At 37.4% G+C, this 15419-nt stretch overlaps 1 protein-coding gene across 1 annotated transcript in view; it reads right to left on the bottom strand.

Moving 5' to 3' along the window:
- SCUBE1 (signal peptide, CUB domain and EGF like domain containing 1) overlaps positions 1 to 15419 on the bottom strand; it is a 204350-nt gene that overhangs the window by 162068 nt on the left and 26863 nt on the right. Inside the window, exon 3 of the mRNA XM_065742416.1 lies at positions 10694 to 10822. Within this exon, the coding sequence (XP_065598488.1) occupies positions 10694 to 10822 (129 nt within the window). The remainder of the gene's footprint in view (positions 1 to 10693; positions 10823 to 15419) is intronic.

Genomic DNA, 15419 nt, shown 5'->3' with positions numbered 1-15419 from the left:
ACAGAATACACACATTTTTTTAAGCACATAGATATTTCTATTGTTAAAGCTTTCGCTTCAACTCTTTTTCCACTCTCTCTGTAAATGTATACTGTAGAGAGCCCCATTCCCACCTTGTACCTGGGTCTTCTCAGTGTTAAATAGATCCTCCTATTACTTAACCATTGAGCCCTGAGTTTGGACTTCCTTCTCTTAAGACAGAAACCTACTGAGTCCCAAAGTTCTGCTCAAGCAAAACTGTCACAGGAACCACTGAAAGTGAGCTTCGGGGTTTGGACAAGTAACATTCTCTAAAACAAACCAACTACAATAACAACAACAAACCCAATATCATAACTTTACATGTATTATAGAAAAAATGAAGAGTTATGAAAAGAAGGCTACTTGTTATATTTAGCCCTCCTCTGTCTGCCAATGAGTTTAAGATTAGCAACCATGAAAATCTGTAAGAGTTTATGTCTGATAATATTTCCAGAGGCCCTGTTGATGTTCCAGAGGAGGACAATACTGTCAGATCACCTAATAGTCTCCTGGAAGTAGAAAGGAAGGGTAAGGAAAACTGATAGGCAAGGAAACGGACCATTTCTTATCTTATTTTTAATATGCTTTTTTAAAATGAAACTTAAAAAAACCCTAACTTTCCAAAAGCTGTTTAGTTTTGTATTCGAAATATTCACATAAAATATATATATTTGAATATGGCATACATAAAGAAAAATAAACCTCAGTAATAGAAGCATACATTTTCAGTTCAAGTAAGCGATACACTGCACACAGCTGTCTGGAAATGAAGAAAAATAAAGCTAAATTAAAAGGAAGGCAGTGGTCCCTTTAATCATACCAATGATTATACAATTCTAAATCAGTTATGTATCACTTCTTAAGATTTTGCATCTGGAAGCTTTAGAAATGATTTCACATACACTTGCAACTCTCCTCCCATTTCATGTTGACTGGCAGATTAGGCCATTATCCCCCAACCTACTGTACACATTCAGACAAATTTAGGCGTATGAATTCAAAGATTAGATTTTAGGTTCTAAGTGTTTTTGTGTTGTGCTTGCTGGTTTTGTGTGTGTGTGTGTGTGTGTGTGTGTGTGTGTGTGTGTGTGCATTTGTTTTTTGGTGCTCTGGGTTTTTTTGAAATGAAAATGAAAGGTTGGATGGGCCCTGGGCAACCAGGTCTAGTGGAAGGTGACTCTACCCATGAAGGGTTGAATGCAGGTAGGATCTAAGGTCCCTTCAAACACAAGCCATTCTGTGATTCTATGATACACATACATGTGCATAAATACTAATGTTCTTACCATAATCGGAATCAGATTGTTGGTTACTACTACCCAGTCAGGACTTAAGCCTGCATGTCCGGGTTGAAATTCCTTCTCTATTAAAATAAACCAGCAGATATCAGAAACAACACAGCAATACAAGAACTCGATCCTAAATTCTAACTTCAAACATCAGAAGAAAAGAAATTTTATCAGTTCAAACACGAGCCTAGCTTTTATGCTGAAGTGGGATCCCAAAGCCCATTTTATAACAGGCAAATGTTACTTCAAATCCTGCCCATCTGCTCCTGGATTGTCTCAGGAGTTTCTTCTTCAGCTGCATGCCCAAAAATGCCTTGCTGTGCATCTGCTCTACCCCATCTGCCAAAGCTGGCAGATTGGTATCACTCCTTGGTAGACCTCCACGAAAGTGCTATCTACTTCTTTCCCACAGAGGACTCCATGTGACAGTTACTTTTTGTGAAGAAAGGCAGAATACCATATAAGAACAGTTAAATAAAATAGTGAAGTCCACTTTTCAGACCAGAAAATCAGGCCTTCTGTCTAAAGCAGACCTTTGAGACTGGGGAGGTAACCAGTACTTTGCTACTGAAATCTTCACTACTGAATTCAAGCTGACACTGTGCTTGTCTACCACAGTGAACATTCAGCTCTTGTAGAGAGCTCAATGGAATCTATAATGAATACTAGAACTTGCAATCCTGGCCTTATTTATAATAAAAAATTCACTGTTTCCTAGGACTCTTCTGAGTCAAAGACACAGAATCAACTGCTGAAGAAACATAGACATACTGGATCTTCAAAATCAACTCCTGTCATTATTTCCAGAAAATATGACATGCAAGAAGATTAATTGAGATGTCACACTTTAGATGGCCAAATTTAGTAATTCTGTTACTTTCATGTAGATGAGAGGAATCAGTGTTACACAGAACATTTGCAACAAGAGTGAGTAAACAGGGATTCAGAAGAGTAGAAATTCTACACTTGGATATGATGCAGATATCAGAAGATCAGGAAATCACTTAATCCATGTGTCTTGGTTCCTCATCTATAAAAAATAATGAAAGTTATTCTTCTTCTTATAGGATTTGTTAAGGATAAATCTATTAATATTTGGAAGGTGCTCACACATTCCCATGTCAGAGCAATTAATACCATGGGATAATCTATAAACAAAATGAATACATCTCTAAATAGATCATGATAAAAATTTTGTTCAAGCTCCTTTGCATCTCATTTGATGGCCTATAATAAGATTTTATAACCTTCATAAGCTCACTTACTAATTGCAGAAATTACTAAGAACAGAGGACTTCATAAAACCTCTACCTATCTTCAAAAGTATGAAAAGATGAGTGCAACCTGAAAGCAAGAAGTCTTCTGTGAAAAAACTGTGTGTACTCTCTATTAAGAAGGAACAATCAGAACAGAGTTAAGGAGCAAATAAAAATGAAGCAACAAAACAAAAAACAAAACAAAAACCTCAAAAAACCCCCAAACAAACAAACAAAAATACCACACCAATACTAGAGAGCTGAATAGTATTTCATAACCACTCATATCTGTATCTGATTAGATAAGCAAAAGAAGAATATTACTACATGCAATAACATCCTTTAACCTGAAAGATTTTTCACACACACATCTGGTTTGACAAACAGAAAACAATGAGTTGTAACACTTTTTTAAGGAAGAATTCTGTAACTACACGTACACTAAACTCTGCCCTCAGGTAAAAAGGACTGAAAAGAAGAACTTGGAGGCAGTATTACGTGGTTTTCTCATAAAAATCAATGGCAGTCATCTTTTGTTTCTACAGATTTTTCTTACATACTCCTTTTTTCACTTTCTGATCAGAGACAGAAGAACTCCAGGCAGTCTGCCACAGTTAGTATCAGTTGATATGTGAGTCCTTTGGTAAAAAAAATTTTGCAAAGTGAGGCTTTCAGCCTTCTCACGCACATAGTTATGGCATTCTCTTCTCTCCTACTTTCTATTTTCAGATGCTGAATTAATTTGTAAGAGTTACTCGGGAGTATCAGGAATAAGGGCTTTCAGCAATGTTTCCATTAAGCTTTTCCTGGATAAATCCCTTGGATTATTAGTGATAAGCTTCAAATTCTCTTCTTTGGCAATGCTTCAGACCAACACAGCATATAATACTCTCCTAGGATGCGTACATTTTTATACAGTAGGAGAGAGATGAATGTAAGATAACGGTACTCCACACAAGAGTCCTTCAGGAAAAAGGAAAAATAATACAGTGTTCTTTCTGAATTTCCCACGTGGAGTAACTAAATGCTATTTCATCTTTTTGAATTTCCCGAATGGAGTAACCAAACACTACCACACTCATTCAGTTTGGAAGGCCTATGAAAATGAATCATTAAAATTGTAATTCTTTGCAATAGACTTTTTTGTATTTCACGATTATTCTGTCTTCCTTTTTCATCTTCTCTTCCATGGAAGCAAACTATAGTTTTGATTTCATTGTTTTGGCATCAGCCAAGTTTTCTTTATCACAAGTCAGTATCACTGCTCTCTTTCAGCCTTTTCAACCTGCAGTGCCCCAAACTGAACATTCCTATACCAGCTGAAGCCTTACAACTGCTTAAAGAGGGTTTCTTTCCATATAACAATTCCCAATAGCTTGAAAATAAACTAAGAACAACAAATAAAAACACTGGAAATTATCTATTATCTTCCTCAGTACATTATTGCACCTCTAGAATGGCAGCTACACAAAGCTACCGTGAGATTCTCATTGAAAAGGAGGACCAATTCTCAAGCCTTCTCTATGGCATCCCCATCAGCAGTATATCTCTCTTCATACAACACTCAGGTTTTTAATACCAGTCTCAGTCTACGCCTTCTAGCAGTTTCGCTGTCAAGGAACAGTTCTCCTGTCTATCTTAGTGAAAGGCACCAATGAGACACAAAGATGCAGGACAAGTATGCCCAGCTTCCAGAGGCCTCAACTCAATAATCCATTAAGATATACGCAAAATTCCAGTTACCGAATATTATATAAAAAAGTAAAAATCTATGCAAAGTAGGAACACTTCTAAGTGTCATCATGAATCAGAGGCATGAGTCTATACTGAATAACTAATTTAATAGACATAGGTCTTATACATTGATACGCTCTAGCATAAATTCAGATTTCACCAGTTATCTGAGAAACTGATTTACTACAAATGAGATGGGTAATATGTGTGGTCATAATAGGAATAATGATCAGTTAAGTCATAAGCCCTTATAAAGACAAAAGAGAATGTAAATTGACAGCATACCTCAATATGTAAAAGACACAAAGAAGGAAAAATTAATTTATTGGTAAGATCATGGAGAAAAAATAGTCAAAAAGGAAAGAACATCTGGACCATTGAGCTAATTACTTATTAAAAAACCAGCTGGTCTTTCATATACAAGAGGGGAAAAGCTATTTCACAACCAGTTTCATATGAAGCATAAGGAAAGCCCATTGCATGAGACCAAATACCAGTTTTGCATCCACAGATCATAATTTAGCGCAATTTCCAGAAAGAACTACCACTATTCCAAGTGATTACATTGCTAAAATATTTCAGATAGACAAGGATCTCATCATAGTTAGAATTCCCTATGGTGTCATTTCATGCTATAATTGAGAAATTCCTCAATAAAAATGTCAAATAGAAAGCAAGTTGAGCTTCCTTGAGAATGATTTTGGACATTTTCCAGTACAAATTTTATACATGAAACATTAACTAGACTCTTCCTCCCAACAAGTAAATAAATAAGAAATTTCACTTGACTAGAAATCAAGAAATTATTAATGTTGAAACAAGAACTCAGGAAAAAAACACTTAACCTGTAAATCACTTTTGATCTAATTAGATGTGAATATCCCATATTTGTTATTTATAAAGAAGACTGTAATCTTGCTATACTAACATTACTAGAAAGGCATTCAGTAAATGATTAAAAAGGAAATCAAACATGGACAGGAAGAGATGGCTTAAGATTTTGTATAGACCTCAGTCAAACAATAGATAAAGAAATCAGGTCTTCTCTATTACAACCTGTATCACAGAGGTTCCTAGATGGCCTGCAGGCTTAGCATTGAACTCCCATCCCTAGTCCTTCTATCTCAAATTGTTAAACAAAGATTTCTAGTGGTGTGTATGTGATAAAATGCAGGACAGGTCACTGAGAGAGCAATTCAACTGTCTAAATATAAGAGTCTGACATTATTTTAGATTCCTCTTATTATTCCATCTGGCCAACAGCTCAAACTCCAGATCTACTCCTTTAGGTTCCACAACATATCTGTCAGGTCCAGTGTGCTCTAAGTGGCATGAGGCATCAGATTCCCCATAACAGTTCCTGACTCCTGGTTCCCCATGTGATGACAGAGCAGACCTTAACAATAATATCTGCAAGACCAAAATGTGAGGGAGAAGTAGGAATCATACACTTTGATAAAGTCCTAGAAAAATCAACTTCCACCCAAGCTCATATACATCTGGAGTGCTATATGAGAAATTGTTTCAGACAAAATTTTCAGAATCAACCTACAGCATGTTTTATAGGCTTTTGTATAAATTCTCTGGAAATGACATTGTTCTATGCAAGATCAACCGCAGTAGTACCTAACGTGTTTACAGGCTTAATTTCAGCTTGCTGATCAAACATCGCATGCCGTTTCTCAGAACACAAAGTTGTTATACAAAATATATGACACAGTACCTAATTAGCAATCTTCATGTTGAGAGTTCTGTGAAGTCCTATAAAGAATATATATGTGGGTAGATGGAGGTGGGGGTGTTGTTATGATTGAAATCTATAAAATAATTCAATAAAATATGGCAAACATTATCACTGATCTTGGGAAGAGTTCTTTGAGTTCTTATAATCCATGAAAAATAAGTGGTTTCTCAGAGAAAAGATGGAAACTAGTGGACACATCAAAGCTTTAAGTTTCTCATTTCTTCATTGAGGAAAAAAAAACAACAAAAAACAACAAACAAAAATAAAAGCTATTAATTGGCATAAACTAACCAAGTTTTGCATGCTGGGTGAATGGTAATCAAAAGGTTATGGAAATCCTAATTTCACACATGCAAATATAGTGTTTGTTTGTTTGTTTGTTTAACATTTGAAACCATACTAGGTTCTCATAAGGGTGAGTTTGAAAACAGAAACAGCGAACTACATTTACATACTTGTGGTAGTTTAACTGAAAGGAAATAAAACTGTTACAGGATGGAAAGACTAGAATGTACCCCTGTTCAAAACTGATACTGAAGAGATCATGGGAATAAACATGCTAACTCAGAGGGCAGTATACTGATAACACAAACTGAGAGCAAGAGACCAAATGATAATAGAAAACTGAACTTCTCTCTTTTCTAAGGACAATGCCTCAAACATGAGTAAATTCACAACAGCAAGTCAAAGAAAGGTTTGCATGGGTATTATTATTTCCTGAGGAAACATTTTTTTTCTGAAAGAGTGGTCAGGCACTGGAATGGCCTGCCTAGGGAGGTGGTTGAGGCACCATCCCTAGCGCTGTTCAAGAAGCGTTTAGATGAGGTGCTAAAGGATTTGATTTAGTAGTTGGGTAGGGATAGTGATAGGAGGATGGTTGGACTAGATGATCTTGTAGGTCCTTTCCAACCTTATGAACTTATGAACTTATTATCAACACTATAAAGTTCATCCTAAGACCCTAGAACATTAATCCTCAGCAAATTTTAACTAAGGAAGAAAGAGGAATGGGCACTGTCATTGGTTTACGGGCAGGTTCGGCCCGGTTCCATGGTGCAGGGGACCCACGGACCCACGCCCCAGGAAAGGGGAAGGGGGAAAGGGAAAAGGGAAAAGGGAGATGGGCCTAGAAACAAAACAGCGGCAACGATCTGAAGAGGAAAGCTAATTTACTAAATAGATATTGGAAAGCAAAATAACACAATATAATACAATATAATTGGAATTAAAGTTAATAAATCAAATAAAATGAGCAAGAGAGAGTGTCCGATAAACCGAAGGCTTTACGCTAATGCTGAAGGTGGACGGCAGCGAGCACCCACTGCTGAGTCGATCCTAAAGGAAAGAGAGTATCCCGTGACCGCAGACAGTTTTTATCTTTCCCTCTGAGCGTAAACACGTAAGAACACAAAGAATCGCAAAGTCCTTTGGGGAATGGAGTTCTTCTTCTCTTCTGAGACAGGTATACCTGGAACTATCGATGATCCACGGAGCTGGAGCATTGGCTCTTTAAATGCACTACATGATGTTATGATGTGGAATACCAGTATCAAAAATCCTAAAACCATGACAGGCACTTATTCTCTTTTCAGTGCCTCTAAGTAAATACAGTTATTTTATTGGGACACAGAATCACAGAATGGCTTGAGTTGGAAAGGACCTTAACAACCACACAGTTCCTACTTCCTGCCATGGTGTAGCAGGCTTGCTGCCCAAGGACCCTTCCAATATGGCCTTGAACACCTCCAGGGATTGGGTATCCACAGCTACTCTGGGCAAACCGTGCCACTGCGTAACCACACTCTGAGCGAAGAATTTCTTCTTCACATCTACTCTAAATTTCCTTTCTTTTACGTTAAAACCATTACTACTTGTCCAATCACTACATACCTTGACAAAGACTCTGTCCCCAGCTTTTCTGTAGGCCCCTTTTAGGTACTGCAATGAGGTCTTCTCAGAACCTTCCCTTCTTCAGGCTGAACAAGCCCAGCTCCCTCAGCCTTTCTTCTCAGGAGAGGTATTTCAGCCTTCTGATCACTGTAGTGGATTTTGTCTGGACCTGCTCCAATACCTCTACATCTTTCTTGTGCTGAGTGCCCCAGAACTATACGCAGTATACCAGTTGGGTTCTCATAAGGGTGGAGTGGTAGGGGTGAATCACCTCTTTGACCTTCTAACTGCACTTCTGATGCAGCCCAGGATACGGTTGGGTTTCTGGGCTGCAAGTGTACATAGCATTTCATCCACCAGAACCCCTGAGTCCTTCTCTTTAGAGCTGCTCTGTCTACTTGTTGCCCAGCCTCTATTCATGTTTGGGACTGCCCCAGGTGTGAGTCATTGGCCTTTTTTGAATAACATTTTGTTCACACAGGCCTACCTATTGAGCCTTTAAAGATCACTTTGGATGGCATCTCTTCCTACCAACGTGTATACTGCACTGCTCATCTTGATGTCATCCACAAACTTACTGAGAGTTAAGTCAGTCCCATTGTCCATGTTGCTGACAAAGACACTAAATAGTGATACAGACCCCTGTTGTAATACCTGTTGTCCCCACCTGGATATTAAGCTATTAACAGCAACTCTTTGAGCACAACTATCCAGTCAATTACTTATCCACCAAGAAGTCCATCTACCAAATCTCTGCTTCTCCAGTGTGAAGACAAGGACATTGTGCAGGAAGTGTTAAATGTTTTGCATAAGTCCATGTTAAAGACCATTCATTAGTTGCAAGTATTCAATTTGCATCTGAGGAATCAAAATTAAACTGTGATCTCTTTTAGTGTCCTAAAGTTACCTGCTGGGAGAAAGGGAGTCCTTTGCTATCATTCCCACTCATTTCTTCACTGAATCTCTTCTAGTGAAAATATAGTTCCTAACATTTTTTGGAGTAATACAAAATACCAGCTCCAAGAAGAACATCAGTATGGGCAGACACTGATTCTGACAAACTCTCTTGGTAAGCTTTGGATCAAGACTTGGAACCAGAGCCACCTGTTAAACATAGTGTTTTATATGGTCTTTCCCCCATTCATGCCAAAACCAAGTGTTTTAACAGAAATCTATGAAAAGAAGATCAGAAATACATTCATCTCTGTAGATCCTGCCTGTATCTTGTATGATCAGAGATCAACATAGCGTAGGTCCAAGATAATCCCACAGATCTGAAGGGTTCATCTTTTATCAGGTCACTCATTTTGCTATTCACAATTGCCAATATGCTTTTCCCTACTTCTACAGAAATAATTGAAAACAGAGTTGATAATAACAAGCTGTTAGAAACAATCTATCTACACATTTTCTTGAATTCCAAATAGCTGAACTACTTGTGTCCTATTTTATTAAGAGATATTTATGAACATTAATATAAATAGAGCTTTTCTTTCTTTTTTAAAAAATAATTGGCTGGCTGCTCTTTTAGTAAGAAATACCTCTTGCACAATTAATCATTTGGCCACCTCAGGTTTACACAAATAGATCTATTTAGTCTGTTCTCTGATAAATGAAATTTGGAAGTTTGAAGTCAAAAGCCTGTCAATGGTCAGGATGTATAATCCATCTGAATAAATATTACTCAGTTTGAAAACGGACCAAGTATGAAATATATCCACTGAAAAGTAATGAGAAATTTGCTCAGAAATTCTGTTTGTTCTACAGCTTCAGTGAGTGCAGGCTTGTGTTACTGGACATTATTATTTCTGCTACATAACTTCCTTATTTTTCTTGCAAAGAACCTCAGCTTCTACTGTAGCAAAGGTGCTGCAAAACACAGATGAAATATCACTTTTCTGCACTATCTTATACACATCAATTCAAAATGAATTTGGGACTGCACTGAACAGTATTCCTTGCATTTACATTGGGAATATAGAGAAAAATAATCACTAGGCACTAAGATTTAACTAAAACGACTACCAAGCAAGCAGGTATGAGAAAGTGGATGTAGCAAAGTTCATTTCCAGGTAATTGGTGTGAAGAAATTTAAACAAAACATCTGTTTTTTTGGAGTACAGTGGATAAGTTCCACCTATTCAAAACAAAGCAATGAGCATTAATCAAAATTCCAGATACCTAAATCCTAAAAACTGCTGAAGCAACTAACATCTTCCTCTGAACCTGTTTTTGTAATGTTAGTGGACTGTGCCTATCCCCTTTGTAAACATCTATTTATGATAACTATTCTTCTCCCTTGTTTCATAAAAACAAAACAAAACAAACTTGCACTTCTAATGCTCAGTAATCTCTGTTCGTACAGAACATCTTCAAAATGTTATCCTAAGAAGGAAAAAGGGGAGGGGGAAGGGCTTTAAATATATGATAACAAAATTTGGAAGAAATAGGCAAAATATATAGAAGTGAATAGGACAGGTTATTTTTATTAAAAAAAGAAACCTAAATATCCAGCACAGGCTTTCCTTAAAAAACTAAACCACCTTGGCCTCCAAAGTTACAGACAGATAACCTGATTGGAGTATGTTAGGATGATAAGTGCCAACTTTAACCATCTGGTCTAAACCATGCTGGAATCAATGGACACATTTCAACTTCTTCAACAGGATCTTAATCAGATTTTTTAACAAAATAAAATGCATCAGGCTTTCTTGTCACAGCCATGAAATGAAACTTACTTTCCAGCATTCACTACTTACCAAGACAGTTGTGGCCATCATGAGCCAACATGAACCCATCATAGCATGTACATCTGTAGTTGCCAGGAATGTTGATGCACTCATGGACACAACCCCCATTGTAGAAATCATTTTCACACTCATCAATATCTAAAATATAAAAGGAGGAAAAAGACTTTGTAAAAGGATAGTTCTAAGATAGAGAAACAATTCTCCAACTAAACACGGGTTTGAATACAAGCATGATCCTAATAATGCATATTTCATCCAAAAAACAGGTCAGGGAATTACTGACAGAATAAATGCAGATTGTATGAGACTAAAATTCAGCAAGTTTCAATATAGCACACTCCATCCAAAGTTAACTGCAGCATCATAAGAGGAAACAATTATAAGTTGTCAGATTTATTCATTTAAGTGATTTGTATACATTTTTATATTTAAACTGTAATTATCTATTTAAAATAATCAAGCAGACAATGAATTATAATGTTTGACTTGGTAGTAAAAACAACTATCTGAAACTTACTATTGACATAGAATAATATGTAATAGGAAAGTATTCCTTCTTTAACTAGAAAAAGTTTTCTCAGTGTAAAGATGATTTGATGCATTCCTGACAACACATAAAGCTGCTTTTCTTGCAATAAATCTCGAAAAGCACGATTTCTGAAATATCTGTCACTGTCCACTGACCACCGTGAAATTATTCTTGATTACACGGTACAGTTTTTGTCTCTCTCCTCTCCTCCCCCCAAAAAGAAGATCCATTAAAATTTTCCATATTGATACAAATACGTCAAGAACAACAACAAAACCCAAAATTTTATTCTTAGAAAGCATGCTAGAATTATTTTTAAGTATTTTTGTAAATTGTCACACATCTTGAAAAACACCATGAATGGCAAGAAATGCATTCTACTTCAAATGCAAACAATTCTATTATGGTCTTTCCTGACTCACATAAAAATAACTTTTTCACTCATTCTAGAAAGTGTAAACTTCCTTCTTTCAACAAATTATATCTTGACATATAGATGGGATGTGAGTACTGCAATGGCTGATATGAATCATTCAGCAGTGCACAGCAGTCAATTAAAAATACACAAATAATTACAAAGCCTCCTATCCTGCTATCAGCTCTAAATCAATGGCATGCTAGACCAAAGTCTCTAGTTATGTCCCTAAGTTACATCTGTGTGATAAAGAGTTAAAATAATTTTTAGAAAATCATATTTTGGTACATTAAAATGATCCTGGTCATGCATTTCAAATGTACCTTCCATTGCAAAGGTAGCTGGAGTATTTCTGTACTAGGTTCACACAGACTTTTTAGAAATAAAATGAAATACCAAAAAACGTTTAAAATTACCACCGGAAAATATTCACTATCTGGTATCATATCCAGACACAATAGCAAGACAGCAAGTCAGTCTGGGAAAACCAGATGCTTCTGAAAAGACAGCTGGGACTCAATCACCCAGGAGCCCTTCACATATTTCTGGCCCTTAGCTTGAACCTAAGTTTGCCCCTCCTTGCACAGTCCTTTGAGACATTTTATCAGACCACTTATACTCATGGTACTCAGCCTCCTGACCTGGAAATCTAGGATGAGGAGCAGAATAGACTCCCCATGATCCAGGTGGAAATAGTTAAGAGACCTGCTACTCCACCTGAATTGCCACAAGTCCAAGAGGCCAGTTGGGATCCACCCAAGGGTGCTGAGCGAGCTGGCAGAGGTAATTGCCAAGCCACTTTCCATCATCTATCAGTGTTCCTGGTCAACCAGAGAGGTCCCAGGGGATTGGAGGCTTGCCAGTGTGATTCCCATCTACAAGAAGGGTCATAAGGAGGATCTGGGGAACTACAGAGGGATCTGGACAGGCTGGATCGCTCGGCTGACGCTGGAGATGAAGTTCAACAAGACCAAGTGTTGAGACCTGCACTTTGGTCACAAACATCCCAGGCAATGCTGCAGGCTTAGGGCAGAGTGGCTGGAAAGCCACTCAAATTGTGCCAAGGGAGGTTCAGGTAAGATATTAGGACGAATTTCTTCTAATAAGGAGTGGTGAGGCATTGAAACAGTCTGTCCAGGGAGGTGGTGGAGGCACCACCCCTGGAGGTGTTTAAAAAACACCTAATGAAGACATGGGTAGATTTAGTACTTAGGGACATAGTTTATCGGGCAATATTGGTGGTAGGTGGACAGCTGGAATAGATGATCTTAGGGATCTTTTCCAAGATGAATGATTCTATGATCAAGCAGAGGAGGGAGAGGTCCTCCCCTCAGAGTAGTCTGTGTCTCCCACTTTCATCCAACAGCTCCCTCTGCAATCTCCTCAGCAGCTCAAAATGGGAATTAATAATTTAACTTCATCTGCAAAACCAGTGAGGTTTTTTTGAAAATGAGAATTCAGCACAACAAAAAAGTTGGAAATAAGAAATTGGAGGCAGAATCTTCCTAATAAAAATACTACTTATTGCTAAAAGGTAAACTTTCTGATCTTTCAATCATTGCTCTGTTTTAAAGAGTTCCCATCTTTCACTAAATATTTCCATACATTAGTTGTATAAGTCCCAAGTCAGCACAGCCCATGGATGTACTCTTATCTTCCAGAGTCCAGTATAACAACAAAAAGCTTCCTCTGTTTTCAATAATAACAATAACCTTCCTCTTTTTCAATAATAACTAGAAAATCAGTTACTGCTTACTGGGTCCCTTCTGAACATACCTGCACTATAGTGTTGCAAAGTCCCAGAGAAGTTCTCCTGTATTTATAGCACAGTGAATCTGGATGCACATGTCCAGAGTTTTCTACACAGGTCTCCACTTAACAAATATTTGCAGCTTACATTGCCATTCGTGAACATTTTCTGAAACTTCCTATCATTCTCAGTCTACAAGGACAAAAGCAGAGATTTATAGTAATGCCACGTATCAATGGGCTGACTCAATAACCAAAAGCATACAACATTATTTTAATGTCAGGTGTGTACTCCAGGATGCTCCTGGGAGAAGAAAAAAACAATTATATGGTCTGTTTTTAACTTTTGTTCAGCACCAAATTTTTTCAGAAGGAATTCAGAAAAAAGTGTGATCAGTTGTTATGTTCATCAGATTGCAATGCCCTGATTAATTTATTTTCTTTTTTCAAACAATGAATCAAGTGGGACTAAATTTTAAAGTAAGTGACAGAAGACCCTTCCAAAGAGACAAAAAACAAAGTAATGTAAAGTCTTTTGAATGCTTACCCTTTTATATAATACTATTTTCTAAAAATCTATAACATGATAAGGAGCACAAGGTGCTGATGCAATACAGATATTTAAGTTCCAGAAAGGGTAATCTAACAGATACATAAACCAGAAAAATAACCAAAGTGACAGACTCTTTCCGCCTCTTTCTCTCAAGGAGTTCCAGTTATGTTAATGTTTCTCAGAGGGTTTGAGGATCACTTCTCCCTTTTGTACCCCAAGAATGGTACAAAACCAGGAGTGTAGCTAAATGCTTTTTTTTTTTTTAAGAGACATGATGGGGGGGTTTCTTTGGTGTTTCTTACCTTCTTACCCCTCCAAAACCACCATGTTTTTTAAGAGACATCATCTGTTAGCTGACTAGAATTGCTATATCCATTACTGTTAATAAAACACCAAGAGGATAAGGCTAGTGATCGTCTGGTGATTTTAAAATAAAAAAAAAAGAAAAAAGAAAGAAAGCAAATGATCTCTAAAGAAAAATAATTCAGAAAACCCCAATCAAAAACCTGTAAAAAGACTACAGAGTTGAAAGGTTGAACTTGTTTCAAGCCCCAGTTGCTCCAAGAGAAATGCAGACATAGTACCAGCAGACAACACAAACACCTCTCCTCGAAAGAGGACGTTCTTTAAAGAATACATCAGTGAAAACACTGAAAACTGAAGTTCAGAGGCAGAATATTACATGTGATGTGGCATGATATGGCTTCCTCAGTAAGCCTAATACAGCAATAAAAGCAATAGGAATGTATTCAAAAACATAAGCACGGTAAGCTTGCTCTTAATTTTATCTGCAGTAAAACTCAAAATTTCCAGTGGCCAGCTATGTTTGCTTCCTTTTATTTAGGTCATATCCTATTACCATTTTCTTCCTACAATTGATGGAATTGGGTGTTAATTGAATTGTGGGCTCCCAGCAGCTCTAAGCAGAAAGTTACCTGTTTCCACTAATTTTGTAGCTTCAACTATCCTTAAAATTTTTGTAGTGCTTGATCACTTAAAAATGCTATTCATCATGAAAGAACTGCCATAACACAAAACAAAATAAGCAGTACAGGCAGTGTTGAATTAGTAAAGTTTACTGCAGTCAACCTCTCAGTGGGAAGCCAACAGTTTTATCCAGATTGGCAAAATACTTTCAAAGTTTTTAATCCAGATAATCTCAGCTGAACAGGAAGGCAACCCTTGGAGTGACTGGTAGTGCATTAAAAAGAGTGTGGCCAGTAGATCAAGGGAGGTTCTCTTCCCCCTCTTCTCAACCCTGGTGAGGCCACATCTGGAGAGCCGCATCCAGTTCTGGGCTCCCCAGTTCAAGAAAGACAGGAAACCTCTGGAAAAGTGAAGCCACACAAAGATGATGAAGGGACAGAAGCACCTCCCATATAAGGAAAGGCTGAGAGCCCTGCATCTGTTCAGCCAGAAGAAGAGAAGACTGGGAGGGGATCATATCAATGTTTATAAATACCTAATGGGAGAGAGTCTGGTGGATGGA

Source organism: Cyrtonyx montezumae, unplaced genomic scaffold (assembly GCF_038088225.1).
Source record: "Cyrtonyx montezumae isolate F1298 unplaced genomic scaffold, pur_monq_1.0 scaffold_3, whole genome shotgun sequence".
Classification (NCBI taxonomy): Eukaryota; Metazoa; Chordata; class Aves; order Galliformes; family Odontophoridae; genus Cyrtonyx; species Cyrtonyx montezumae.
This window is presented reverse-complemented; position numbering and strand designations above follow the sequence as displayed.